Source organism: Podarcis vaucheri (genome assembly GCF_965113315.1).
Source record: "Podarcis vaucheri genome assembly, chromosome: 7".
Lineage (NCBI taxonomy): Eukaryota > Metazoa > Chordata > Lepidosauria > Squamata > Lacertidae > Podarcis > Podarcis vaucheri.
Window position 1 is genome coordinate 4,297,367 of NC_138765.1, and position 13,447 is coordinate 4,310,813.

Consider the following 13,447-nt stretch of genomic DNA (forward strand, 5'->3'; position numbering starts at 1 on the left):
GTATGTCAGGAGTGCTCTGATGGTGTTTCCTGCTTGGCAGGGGGTTGGACTCGATGGCCCTTGTGGTCTCTTCCAACTCTAGGATTCTAGGATTCTATGATTCTAACCAGCCCGCCCAGAGAAATAGCTGCACTTAACATTTTGCACCAATATTTCGTGCATATGTTTCAGTTCGAGACACCCCGAGTGACCTCAACACTTTCAGTCAACATGTAATCAGAGTATTTTTAAAAAAGCTAATGTCTTTTGCTTATAGGTACAATTAGGCTATGTCTTCCTCCAGACCTGGGGGGGGGGGTTATGGGAGAAATTACCTTGTTTGGGAGGGGCTTGCCTCTCTGCCCACCACTACCACCATAGCACCCCATTCCATGTCTCTGAGCTCTTATTTTTTCCCTCACTGGGCAAACATGTCCCCCCCCCCAAAAAAAAATCTCAAACTGTAAATTGGGTGGGAGTTAAAGGCCAACATAAAGATAAAGATAAAGGGACCCCTGACCATTCGGTCCAGTCGTGCCCGACTCTGGGGTTGCGGCGCTCATCTCGCTTTATTGGCCGAGGGAGCCAGCGTACAGCTTCCGGGTCATGTGGCCAGCAGGACTAAGCCGCTTCTGGCGAACCAGAGCAGCGCACGGAAACGCCGTTTACCTTCCCGCCGGAGCGGTACCTATTTATCTATTTGCACTTTGATGTGCTTTCGAACTGCTAAGTTGGCAGGAGCAGGGACCGAGCAACGGGAGCTCACCCCGTCGTGGGGATTCGAACTGCTGACCTTCTGATCGGCAAGCCCTAGGCTGTGTGGTTTAACCCACAGCACCACCCGCGTCCCAACAAAGGCCAACATCAGCCTGAAATAAAAAAAATTAAAAAATAAGGTCATATATATATATATATATATATATGCTTTCGTAGATTTTCACGGGTACAGGAATGCAGGTTTTGGTGTCTTCGGGTGTCTTCCCGTGTAAGAGTCGGGGTGTCTGTGCGACGTTTCGACGAGGTCTCACTCGTCATCTTCAGGCTGGTGCTTTCGGCTTCTTGTTACTGGAACAGAGCAGAATCTGGTGTTTGAGTTCCTATAAATACTGTTGAGGGGTGTGGTGTATAGCCTCCAACGTTCTGGGCAGAGAGGAAGTTCCTAGATTAGTGTGCCTCTTCTTCTTTTGTTCCTTAATTACTTGAGGGATATCTTGAGTGATTTCATGAGTGATATTCTGAATACCACTGGGTGGGTCATTAAGTGTAGATTAGTTGCTAAAGCTTTTGTGTCTTGACCTCTTGAGCTTGTGAAGAGTTTTTCTGAGAAGATGGCTGTGCTGCATTTAGTTGTGCTCTGGCTTGGCTTCGTGTATAGGGACGAGCTGTGGTTTTGTGCGAAAGCATATATATATATATATATATATATATATATATATATATATATACGACCTTAATTTTTTTATTTCAGGCCGATGTTGGCCATATATACCGTATATATATATATATAATAAATGTTCATAAATGTACCAACCAAGCGCATACATAGCTGTGTGGACCACATGTCTGGTGCAGCACAGAAGGACCGCCTTGAAACCATTTTGACTCCCCAACTGACCAAACGTTTTCTTTGCAAGGAGGGAGGAGGTGGGGGAGCCTCCCCAATGTCTTTTCCTTCACAAATCCTGTCTTAAGGATGTGTATGAATAGGGTGAGCCTGTGACCTGGCTCAGGAACTAAGTATTTATCATTACAAAAGACTGCCCAGGCTCCCCAGGTTATCCAATCAAGTGAGCATTAACAGGTAACCTGCCAGACAGGAGATAAACAACGCACTCAGATTTCTGCTGTAGACCGCCTTTTCTGTGATGTAGGTATGATGTTTCTGGGAGTGGTCTTGGACTCCAAAGCGGGCAATTTATAATGTCTATATAAGGGTGGGCACACCTAGGTTCTGGGTTCCTCCTCCTTCCCTGCGTGTGGGGGGAGCAACAGATCAATAAAGATCAGGCTTACTAGATGCTTTGCTTCTCAATATTCTCCGGCTGGCCTCTGTTCTTTTCTCCGACCGATGGACAGCCTACGAAGGACTCTATAAGGGCTCTTGTGTCCCCCATAAGGGAATAAGGGCAGAGTTTCGTTTATTACACGCCTTAAGTATTGAGCTCAGGACTCAAAATTTACGCTTCTGCCCTACTGGGTTAATTTCTTGGCAGCCCCTTTGGCATGAGATTCAGAGCTACTGACACTCCCCCTTTTTATAACCAGGAGAGGGGAGCAATTTGCGAGCAGGAACAAAGACTTCATGTTGCAACCATTCTTCCTATAAACTGGCTTCAGCAGGGTAAGACTGCAATTTCGGCTGGTGCCTTCATTATACACCTGGAGGCACCAGGCGAAAAGTTCCTCTTTGACCAGGCCTTGGGCAGATCGGCATCCGATACCCTTTTAAATGTGTTTCTGGAAGGGGGGGTTATTGGTTTGTGCTTATTTGTTGTAATAATAATAGTAATAATAGTGATGATGATGATGATAATCATAGAATCATAGAATTGGAAGAGACCACAAGGGCCATCGAGTCCAACCCCCTGCCAAGCAGGAAACACCATCAGAGCACTCCTGACATATGGTTGTCAAGCCTCTGCTTAAAGACCTCCAAAGGAGGAGACTCCACCACACTCCTTGGCAGCAAATCCCACTGTCGAACAGCTCTTACTGTCAGGAAGTTCTTCCTAATGTTTAGGTGGAATCTTCTTTCTTGTAGTTTGGATCCATTGCTCCGTGTCCGCTTCTCTGGAGCAGCAGAAAACAACCTTTCTCCCTCCTCTATGTGACATCCTTTTATATATTTGAACATGGCTATCATATCACCCCTTAACCTCCTCTTCTCCAGGCTAAACATGCCCAGCTCCCTTAGCCGTTCCTCATAAGGCATCGTTTCCAGGCCTTTGACCAGAATACAGAGGCACTATTACTTCCCTTGATCTAGATGCTATACTCCTATTGATGCAGCCCAGAATTGCATTGGCTTTTTTAGCTGCCGCGTCACTCTGTTGGCTCATGTCAAGGTTGTGGTCAACCAAGACTCCTAATAATAATACTGTTACTGTTATAAGAATTCCAAGGTCTCAAATATAGAACAAATATTCATAAATGCACACATATCTAAATATATGACCCATGCTTCTGAAATACAAGAGAGCAATCCTAAAGCCATTTTGACACTCCCAATGACCTCAAATATTCCTCTTCAGTAAAGGGAGGCAAATGGGAAAAGCCTTCCCATTGTCTTTTTGCTTGCAAATCCTGTCTTAAGGGCATCTTTGTGTATGAATAGGGTGAGCCTGTGACCTGCATTCAGGAACTAAAAGTATTTACCATCGCAAAAGAATGGCCAGGCTGCCCAGGTAAAGCAATCAGTGACCATTATCAGGTATCCTGGCAAAGCAGGATTTCTGCTGTAGATTGCCTCCTTTTGTGATGTATGTATGATGTTTTTTTGGGGGGGGGTCTTGGGCTACAGGGTGGGCAATTTCAAGAGCCTATATAAGGGCTTGCGCACCATGGTTCCGGGTTCTCCTCCCGCCTGCATGTGATGAGTGGGGACCCTGTTGCAACAGTTTAATAAACATCAGGCTTACTAGCCGCTTTGCTTCTCAATATTCTCTGTTTGGCCTCTGTTATTTTCTCCTACCGATAGGTAACACACTTAAGGACTCCATAAAGGCTCCAGAATACCCCATAAGGGAAAGGGAGAAGTTTTTCTTATAACAGTACTCTTGTTTCTATTAAGTATTTTGTGTTTTTATCTCATCATGTCTATGTTGCCAACTGCCCTGAGCATAGCTGTCAACTTACAGATTTGAAAATAAGGGACCAGCAGCCTCGAAAATAAGGGATAAGCAGCCAAAATAAGGGATTTTCCAGGGGGCACAGGTATGTTCGACTTCTGAGCCCCTCCGAGCCAAAGGCAGAAAGCCCAGCCAGCAGCCAAACGAAGCCTCAAGCGGTGGTTCCCACAGCGCAGCAACCTGGCAAAGGGGATGCAGCAAGGAAAACCACCGTCACCTCTCCGCTGGGAAGCGCTGAGCAAAGGCGAGTCCCCAGGCAAGGCGGCTGATTTGATTGGCACAAGGCATGCAAGCTCCACCCCCCCAGTCGTTCTTAGACTCCTTATTGGGTGAGCAACGCAGCCAAGCAACACAGTTGGAGCCTCCCTCCTCCCTGGCCGGCAGGGAGGGAGGGAGAGGAGCTGCTTCCTTTGAAACCCGGGAAATTTAAGGGACATCATCAATAAAGGACAGCAGCGGGACACGGCGCTGGGATAAGGGAGTTTCCCGCCAAATAAGGGACAGTTGACAGCTATGGCCCTGAGTGCTGCAGATGACGGGCAATATACAAATTTAATAAATAATAAAAATTTGGGGAAGGGTGGTAGCTCAGGAGTAGAAGGACCCGGGCTCAATCTCTGGTTGCCTCTTCAGGTAGAACTGGAAATGTCCCCTGCCTGAAACCCCAGAAAGATGCTGCCAGTCCGTGCTTACAATACTGAACTAGAAGAACCAAGGAACCAATATAAGGCCACTTCTCCTGTTCCCATTTAAAATCAGTGTTGAAAGTCCGGAGGACTGGAATCCTTATTTTCAGGCTCACAGGTCAGCGGCAACCAGAGCATGTGACTCGCTCAGGGTGCTGGGTTCAAATCCCGAGCAAAACTTCTGCTGCAGAAAAGACTTCCTGCTCAAAACGCCAGAGAGCTGCTGCCGGTCAGTGTATTTTTCCCCCCATTTTTTTTTTTTTTTTTTGGTTTTCACAATATTATAAACAAACAATCAAACAAACAAACACACAAGACAAACAAACAAAACAAACATAAATCATAGCCTTATTAAAAATTACAGTTACTAACTTTGTTAAGTGACTTCCTCGCATCCCCTTGGTTGAATTTCATTGCATGTCCGTTTAACGGTTTTCCAAATCCCAATTTTTATGAAATTTAACTTAAACTTTAACATCCTTAAATCTTCACCTTATAGGATTAAACATTATTACTTCATCACTTAACATAAATAAAATCCTAAGCCCATTAAGTATCTGCAAGCTATCTCCAGTTAATTTAACTTAACAAATTTAACTAGATAATCATTAAATTTATCCCATTCTTCCTGATACTCCTCCTCCTTCTGGTCACGGACTCTTCCGGTCAGGTCGGCTAGCTCCGAAAAATCCATCATCTTTATCTGCCATTCTTCTGTTGTTGGCAATTCTTGGGTTTTCCACTTTTTAGCTAACAAAATACGAGCAGCAGTTGTGGCATACAAAAATAATTTAACATCTTCCTTGGGCAATTCCAAACCTGTTATTCCAAGAAGAAAGGCCTCTGGTTTCTTTATAAATGTATATTTCAACATTTTTTTCAATTCATTATAAATCTTTTCCCAGAATTCTTTCACCCTGGGACAGGTCCACCACATATGATAAAAGGTTCCTTCCTTTCCTTTACATTTCCAACATATATTGTCGCAATTATGATATATCTTTGCAAATTTTACAGGAGTCAAATACCATCTATACATCATTTTCATTATATTTTCCTTTAGCAAAGTCCATGCGGTGAACTTGACCCCTTTCTTCCACAATCTTTCCCAATCCCCAAACATTATTTTATGCCCTACATCTCTTGCCCAATCTATCATCACAGATTTAACTTGTTCATCTTGCCGGTCAGTGTAGGCGACATGGAGAAAAATGAAGGCAGGGTCTGACTCTGAAGCTGCCTTGACCTCTCCACCCCCACCTTGCTATCAAGACGAAAAGGCGGCTGGAATAAGAGCACCAGGACTTGGCAGCTACAGCTCATCCATCAGGATGACCTTGAGGGTGACACAGGTGGGTGGGTGCTGAGACGAGGGAGGCGGGGTTCCCCCACCCAGGGGAAGTCCACACCTGGGCCTTGGGAGAGGCAGCAGGTGGAGGGCGGAGGCAAACAAAAATAGAAATGTTCCAATGTGGAAAGATTAGATAGACAATAGTCTCTGCAGGTGTTCTTTCTGGGAAAGGTGGTGTTCCTGCTGTTTACCTGTTGGGGAGAGGGGGAGAAAGGAGGGGGGACAGAAATGTCTCCACATTGTGGCCAGGTTAGGACCCCCATTTGGGACAGGGTTAGAGCTGGGAGGGACCCCCTCCACCAGGGTCATCTAGTCCAAGCTCACCCATTAAGGTAAAGGGACCCCTGACCATTAGGTCCAGTCGTGGCCGACTCAGGGGTTGCGGAGCTCATCTCTCTTTATTGGCAGAGGGAGCCGGCGTACAGCTTCCAGGTCATGTGGCCAGCAGGACTAAGCCGCTTCTGGCGAACCAGAGCAGCGCACGGAAACGCCGTTTACCTTCCCGCCAGAGCGGTACCTATTTATCTACTTGCACTTTGACGTGCTTTCAAACTGCTAGGTTGGCAGGAGCAGGGACCGAGCAAAGGGAGCTCACCCCGTTGCGGGGATTCGAAACGCCGACCTTCTGATCGGCAAGTCCTAGGCTCTGTGGTTTAACCCACAGCGCCACCCGCGTCCCATAAGCCTCACGGTTTTACAACATCCTGCACTTCCGAAGTTTGGGGAGAAAACATTTGGATTGTATAAACGTGACTGTGCTGGAAATGTTGAACTTTTCGGAGGAAAATATCTCCCGCCTCTCCTGGTATGCCCCGCGGAGGACCTTAAGGTCCACAAATGACAACATGTTGGAGGTCCCAGGTCACAAGGTGGTTAGATTGATCTCAACTAGGGCCAGGGCCTTTTCAGTACTGGCCCCGACTTGGTGGAACGCTCTGTCACAAGAGACTAGGGCCCTGCGGGACTTGACATCTTTCCGCAGGGCCTGCAAGACGGAGCTGTTCCGCCTGACTTTTGGTTTGGACTCAGTCTGACCCTTCTGTTTCCCTCCCCTTATGGTTTTGAGCTATGAGCTACTTTTAAAACGAGGCTGCATTTTTAATTGCATTTTAACCTGTATTTTAAATTGGGTTTTTTCTTTTCCTATTATGTTTTTACTGTAATTTTACTGGTGTTAGCCGCCCTGAGCCCAACTCTGGCCGGGATGGGCAGGGTATAAGTAAAATTTATTATTATATTATTATTATTATTTTGAATTACATACCCCCTGGATGAAATTTGACGACCTAAATGCATTTTCCATGCCTTTATCATGGCCAAAAGACTTGGTATTGCTGCATTGGAAAAACGAACCTATGCCCCACTTTAGTCAATGAAGATTTGGCAAGACTCACAACTTATGAATGGATTGCGTACAGATGTGGACTTTGAATGGAGAAGCATAATGGTATTTGGAACCCATTTATGACGGGATGTAGTGGGTTATAAATAACCATATATGTATTTGGATAATAATAGAAAACACTTATATACCTAGGCCCCGTGAGGGTCTTTCTTGTGTGCCTCCGCCATGAGGGGTCCAGGAGGTGGCAACACGAGAACGGGGCCTTTTCTGCGGTGGCTCCATTTGTGGAATGCTCTCCCCAGAGCGGCTCGCCTGATACCTTTCTCTATAACCACCAGGCCTTTGGCCCCTTAACTATCTGTGACCCCAATCTTTAGGTCCAGTGTATCATTGCTGAATTAACCAATTCATCTTTCGTTTCTCATTCCAATAACATTATACGGTATATATTTTTGGGATCAGTTTTATAATTTTATTCATTCGTTCATTCATTCATTCATTCATTCATTCCCTGCTCATCTGGTTGGGTTTCCCCAGCCACTCTGGGTGGCTCCCAATAGAATATTGAAAACACAAGAAAACATCAAACATTAAAAACCTCCCTAAACAGGGCAGCCTTCAGTTTTACTTTACCATCTAGCGATTTACTTTCAAAATCAGACCGTTGTTCTCTCTCTCTCTCTCTCTCTGCATAACATCAATCTACAAATGGCTGACACTGAATCTGCTCCCCCAAGGAATAGTCCCATTGATCCTCTGTGACCAATTCCAGTCAGGCTGGCAGACCGAAGTCCTGAACCCCCTTTAGAAACTGGGTTTTGCCCCTCAAGCCTTTCTAAGTCTGGGCTTGGGCCAGGCAAAAGCTACGGTCAGGCAAAGAATCATAGACACCGAGAGACAACAGGACTGCGCAAGGTGCCCCGACTAAAAAATTGGAGAAATCAAGAGATATATAGCTACACCAGCAGCATATCTCTTCTTTTTCGTATCCAAAAATGCTAGAAGGTCGTTTACACTCATCAGGAGCTTGGCTCTGCCCTCGCCGGTCCTGGAAGGAGCCTTTTAAAAAGTCCCGTAGGCTCAGAGACTTTGCGCCTGTTCATTGGGGGATATAGGAAGCCCGGAGCACTTGCTCTTTATATGTCCCTTTTATGAAGAGGCAAGCAGTAAGACCATCCTGATCAAATTTGCAGATGGCACCAAACTGGGAGGGGTGGCTCAGTGGATTTTTAACTGGCTGACTGACCGAACCCAAAGGGTGCTCATCAATGGTTCCTCTTCATCCTGGAGAAGAGTGACTAGTGGGGTGCCACAGGGTTCTGTCTTGGGCCCGGTCTTATTCAACATCTTTATCAACGACTTGGATGATGGACTCAAGGGCATCCTGATCAAATTTGCAGATGACACCAAACTGGGAGGGGTGGCTAACACCCCAGAGGACAGGATCACACTTCAAAACGACCTTGACAGATTAAAGAACTGGGCCAAAACAAACAAGATGAATTTTAATAGGGAGAAATGTAAAGTATTGCACTTGGGCAAAAAAAATGAGAGGCACAAGTACAAGATGGGGGACACCTGGCTTGAGAGCAGTACATGTGAAAAGGATCTAGGAGTCTTGGTTGACCACAAACTTGACATGAGCCAACAGTGTGACGCGGCAGCTAAAAAAGCCAATGCAATTCTGGGCTGCATCAATAGGAGTATAGCATCTAGATCAAGGGAAGTAATAGTGCCACTGTATTCTGCTCTGGTCAGACCTCACCTGGAGTACTGTGTCCAGTTCTGGGCACCACAATTCAAGAAGGACACTGACAAACTGGAACGTGTCCAGAGGAGGGCAACCAAAATGGTCAAAGGCCTGGAAACGATGCCTTATGAGGAACGGCTAAGGGAGCTGGGCATGTTTAGCCTGGAGAAGAGGAGGTTAAGGGGTGATATGATAGCCATGTTCAAATATATAAAAGGATGTCACATAGAGGAGGGAGAAAGGTTGTTTTCTGCTGCTCCAGAGAAGCGGACACGGAGCAATGGATCCAAACTACAAGAAAGAAGATTCCACCTAAACATTAGGAAGAACTTCCTGACAGTAAGAGCTGTTCAACAGTGGAATTTGCTGCCAAGGAGTGTGGTGGAGTCTCCTCCTTTGGAGGTCTTTAAGCAGAGGCTTGACAACCATATGTCAGGAGTGCTCTGATGGTGTTTCCTGCTTGGCAGGGGGTTGGACTCGATGGCCCTTGTGGTCTCTTCCAACTCTAGGATTCTATGATTCTATGATTCTATTCTATGACCATGGATCCCCTGCTGGTGAGGCTCGCTGACCTCCCGGAACTCCATTCTTGGATCTCTTCTTGTTTACAGTGGTACCACAGGTTATATATGCTTCAGGTTATATACGCTTCAGATTACACACTCTGCGAACCCGGAAATAGTGCTTCAGGTTAAGAACTTTGCTTCAGGATAAGAACAGAAATTGGGCTCGGTCGGCACAGCGGGAGGCCCCATCAGTTAAAGTGGTGCTTCAGGTTAAGAACAGTTTCAGGTTAAGTATGGAGCTCCGGAACGAATTAAGTACTTAACGCGAGGTACCACTGTATTAAGTTTACAAGCACTTTCAGAAAAGCTGAATACAGTGTTATCTCTAGATACGAACGGGATCCGTTCCAGTGCCCCGTTCGCATCTAGAGGTAAACGTAACTAGCGATGGCACGTCTGCGCAAGCGCGCGTCGCTTTTCGCTGCTTCTGCGCATGCGTGTGATGTCATTTTGAGCGTCTGCACATGCGCAAGCGGCGAAACCCAGAAGTAACGCGCTCTGTTACTTCCAAATTGCCACGGAGCGCAACTTGAACGCACTCAACTCGAAGCGTATTCAACCCGAGGTATGACTGTATATCTCTGTACGTTCCCCAGTTCCTCTTAATATTTATCTTCTTCTGTGCACACAACGGTGTTTTTCTGCCCAGCTCCCAGAATGTCCACCCCAAAAAAACAGGCGGTTGTGGGTGGGCGCTTTGATTTGCCAGCCACCTGGGTTGGCAAAGGGCAGCCCAGCTTGCCACCTTCCCACCCATATCTCCCTCCTGCTATCTCTGTGCCCGCCTCGGCCCTGGGCGGCGCTCTATAAAAGCGATCCTCTTCGCCGCAGGCTGCAACCTTCCTTCTCCCTCAACCGCTGCAACGATGAAGACCTCGCCAACCTTCCTCCTCGTCCCGCTGTTCTTCGCCATGGCCTGGGCCCAATGCCCGGTGCCGGCCGATCTGAAGACTGCCAACGGCACCAAGATCTGCGCCCAGCTCTACACCAAGAACAGCCCCTACTACGACCAGTGCTGCGCTGGCAGCGTCCTGGTGGTTCCGCCAGATGAGGACCAGCCGTACATGCCATCTGCCTTCAACAACAAGGTGACCTCGCTGGTGGTGGGGCAGAGATGTGAGCTGACCGTCTGGTCCAGCAAGGGCAAAGGGGGCAAGACCCGCAAGTTCAAAGCCGGCGCCTTCCCGCGTCTCCAGGAAGTCCGGAAGGGCCTCTTCGGCGACTGGGCCAATGCCATCTCCGCCTACTATTGCAAGTGCAATTGAGGAGACCACGCCAGAGCCGTGCGAAATAGGACCCCGTGGCCACGAGCAGCTCTTGCCAGCCTGACCCCGCAGCACCCCAAGCGATGTTCCCACAGGTCTTGCACCGCAATGCGCCACTCTGTTGCCACTAAGGATTCTGGGATAGCTCCCTCCCAGAATCCCCTGCTCTTGCCATGGCAAACACTCTTGCCAACTGGAAGATCTTCTTCCCAGAATCCTCTGCGTTGCCCATGGCAAAATCTCCAGCCAACTGGGAGAAGTCTCTCCCAGAATCCTCTGCTCTCGTCACGTCTCCAAGGCAAATTCTCTGGTCAACTGGAAGATCTCTCTCCCAGAATCCTCTGCGCTACCCATGGGAAAATCTCCAGCCAACTGGGAGAAGTCTCTCCCAGAATCCTCCGCTCTCGTCACATCTCCAAGGCAAATTCTCTGGTCAACTGGAAGATCTCTCTCCCAGAATCCTCTGCGCTGCCCATGGGAAAATCTCCAGCCAACTGGGAGAAGTCTCTCCCAGAATCCTCCGCTCTCGTCATATCTCCAGGGCAAATTCTCTGGTCAGCTGGAAGATCTCTCTCCCAGAATCCTCTGCGCTGCCCATGGGAAAATCTCCAGCCAACTGGGAGAAGTCTCTCCCAGAATCCTCCGCTCTCGTCACGTCTCCAGGGCAAATTCTCTGGTCAACTGGAAGATCTCTCTCCCAGAATCCTCTGCGCTGCCCATGGGAAAATCTCCAGCCAACTGGGAGAAGTCTCTCCCAGAATCCTCCACTCTCGTCACGTCTCCAGGGAAATTCTCTGGTCAACTGGAAGATCTCCCTCCCAGAATCCTCTGCTCCGGCCATGGCAAAAGGTCTGTCCAACTGGGGGATCTCTGCACCCAAACAAAATGCAAACCCCTGGGGGGGAAAAATCATCGTCTGATAGCAAGCAATTCATCTACAGGGAGCAAGAAAGACGTCACATAAAAGGAGAAACCGGCAAATGAATTTATTTTTCACAACCGCAGCAGAGAAGGGGTTTCCTCCCTGAGCTTTGATGATCTCCAAGCTGGACACCTCGGTCGAAATATATGTAGCTTCTGGTGCTTTTAAGATCTTTCCTACATTCCCCACTTTGTTCTGGGTGTAGTGTTCTGGGTTTTTTTTGGCTTTTTAAGACAGGCGTCCCATCTTCAAAGCCATTGTGTCTCTATCTTTCTCTCTCTCCCCCCCCCCCACAACTGCTTCCCCAGAGACCTGCTTTGCTCCTTCTGCCTCGTCTAGGCCACTATTCCTCTGCGTCGCCACGATAAACATAATTAAAAGCGAAAGAACACGGCTTTCGGAACACGTTCCGTCTCTCTCTCTTTTTTGTAGCTCAAGGTCAGCAAATGATGGGTAGCTTCTACTCTTTTCTCGCCTCTTGTAAACATTTAATTGGAAAGAGCTTTCAGGGAGCCGGTAGCAGAATACAATAATCCCCACCAAATTGTTTTCAATTTAACTCCCTTCCTTCGAGGCAGCTCCAAACTGGGCACCTCCAAAGGAGGGTGGGGGGTGCGAGAGATGGAGTTTGATCCGGGGCTTGCCACTTTGCCAATTTCAATGCCAGAGAGATCAACGCTTGAAGTTTGGGCAGGGGGAGCGTGCCTCTGAGCACAAGCAGAGTGCCACAGAACCGTATAGCTGGAAGGAGTCAACAAATCTAAGCACTGCAATACAGGATCTAGGAGTCTTGGTTGACCACAAACTTGACATGAGCCAACAGTGTGACGCGGCAGCTAAAAAAGCCAATGCAATTCTGGGCTGCATCAATAGGAGTATAGCATCTAGATCAAGGGAAGTAATAGTGCCACTGTATTCTGCTCTGGTCAGACCTCACCTGGAGTACTGTGTCCAGTTCTGGGCACCACAATTCAAGAAGGACACTGACAAACTGGAACGTGTCCAGAGGAGGGCAACCAAAATGGTCCAAGGCCTGGAAATGATGCCTTATGAGGAACGGCTAAGGGAGCTGGGCATGTTTAGCCTGGAGAAGAGGAGGTTAAGGGGTGATATGATAGCCATGTTCAAATATATAAAAGGATGTCACATAGAGGAGGGGGAAAGGTTGTTTTCTGCTGCTCCAGAGAAGCGGACACGGAGCAATGGATCCAAACTACAAGAAAGAAGATTCCACCTAAACATTAGGAAGAACTTCCTGACAGTAAGAGCTGTTTGACAGTGGAATTTGCTGCCAAGGAGTGTGGTGGAGTCTCCTCCTTTGGAGGTCTTTAAGCAGAGGCTTGACAACCATATGTCAGGAGTGCTCTGATGGTGTTTCCTGCTTGGCAGGGGGTTGGACTCCATGGCCCTTGTGGTCTCTTCCAACTCTAGGATTCTATGACTCTAGGAATCGCAGGATTTCTGACCGATGAAATCCCCCTACTTAGATGGAATAGCTGAGACTCTGAATCTCAGGGCTGCGGGTTTGAGCGCCACATCGGGCAAAAGATTCCTGTATTGCAGGGGGGTTGGGCTAGATGACCCTCAGGGTCCCTTCAAACTCTATGATCCTATGAAAATGTCACAGAATCAGGCCAAAAAGCCGCCTTAGCCTTGATCCAGGGGTGGGGAGCAGAGACCACATCCTCCACTGGTCTTATTTCATGCCCTGAGCTTTTTGTCCCCGCCTGGAACC

At 47.7% G+C, this 13,447-nt stretch overlaps 1 protein-coding gene across 1 annotated transcript; it reads left to right on the forward strand.

Moving 5' to 3' along the window:
• The first annotated feature begins 10,097 nt into the window (after positions 1-10,097).
• SYCN (syncollin) lies at positions 10,098-11,687 on the forward strand. Its single transcript, XM_082231418.1, has one exon. It carries the CDS (start codon positions 10,392-10,394, stop codon positions 10,788-10,790), a length of 399 nt encoding a protein of 132 aa, XP_082087544.1. The 5' UTR covers positions 10,098-10,391; the 3' UTR covers positions 10,791-11,687.
• Positions 11,688-13,447: the final 1,760 nt, after the last annotated feature.

Excerpts from the sequence above, each read along its gene's own strand:
- SYCN (XM_082231418.1), top strand. The coding sequence starts at position 10,392 with ATGAAGACCTCGCCAACCTTCCTCCTCGTCCCGCTGTTCTTCGCCATG.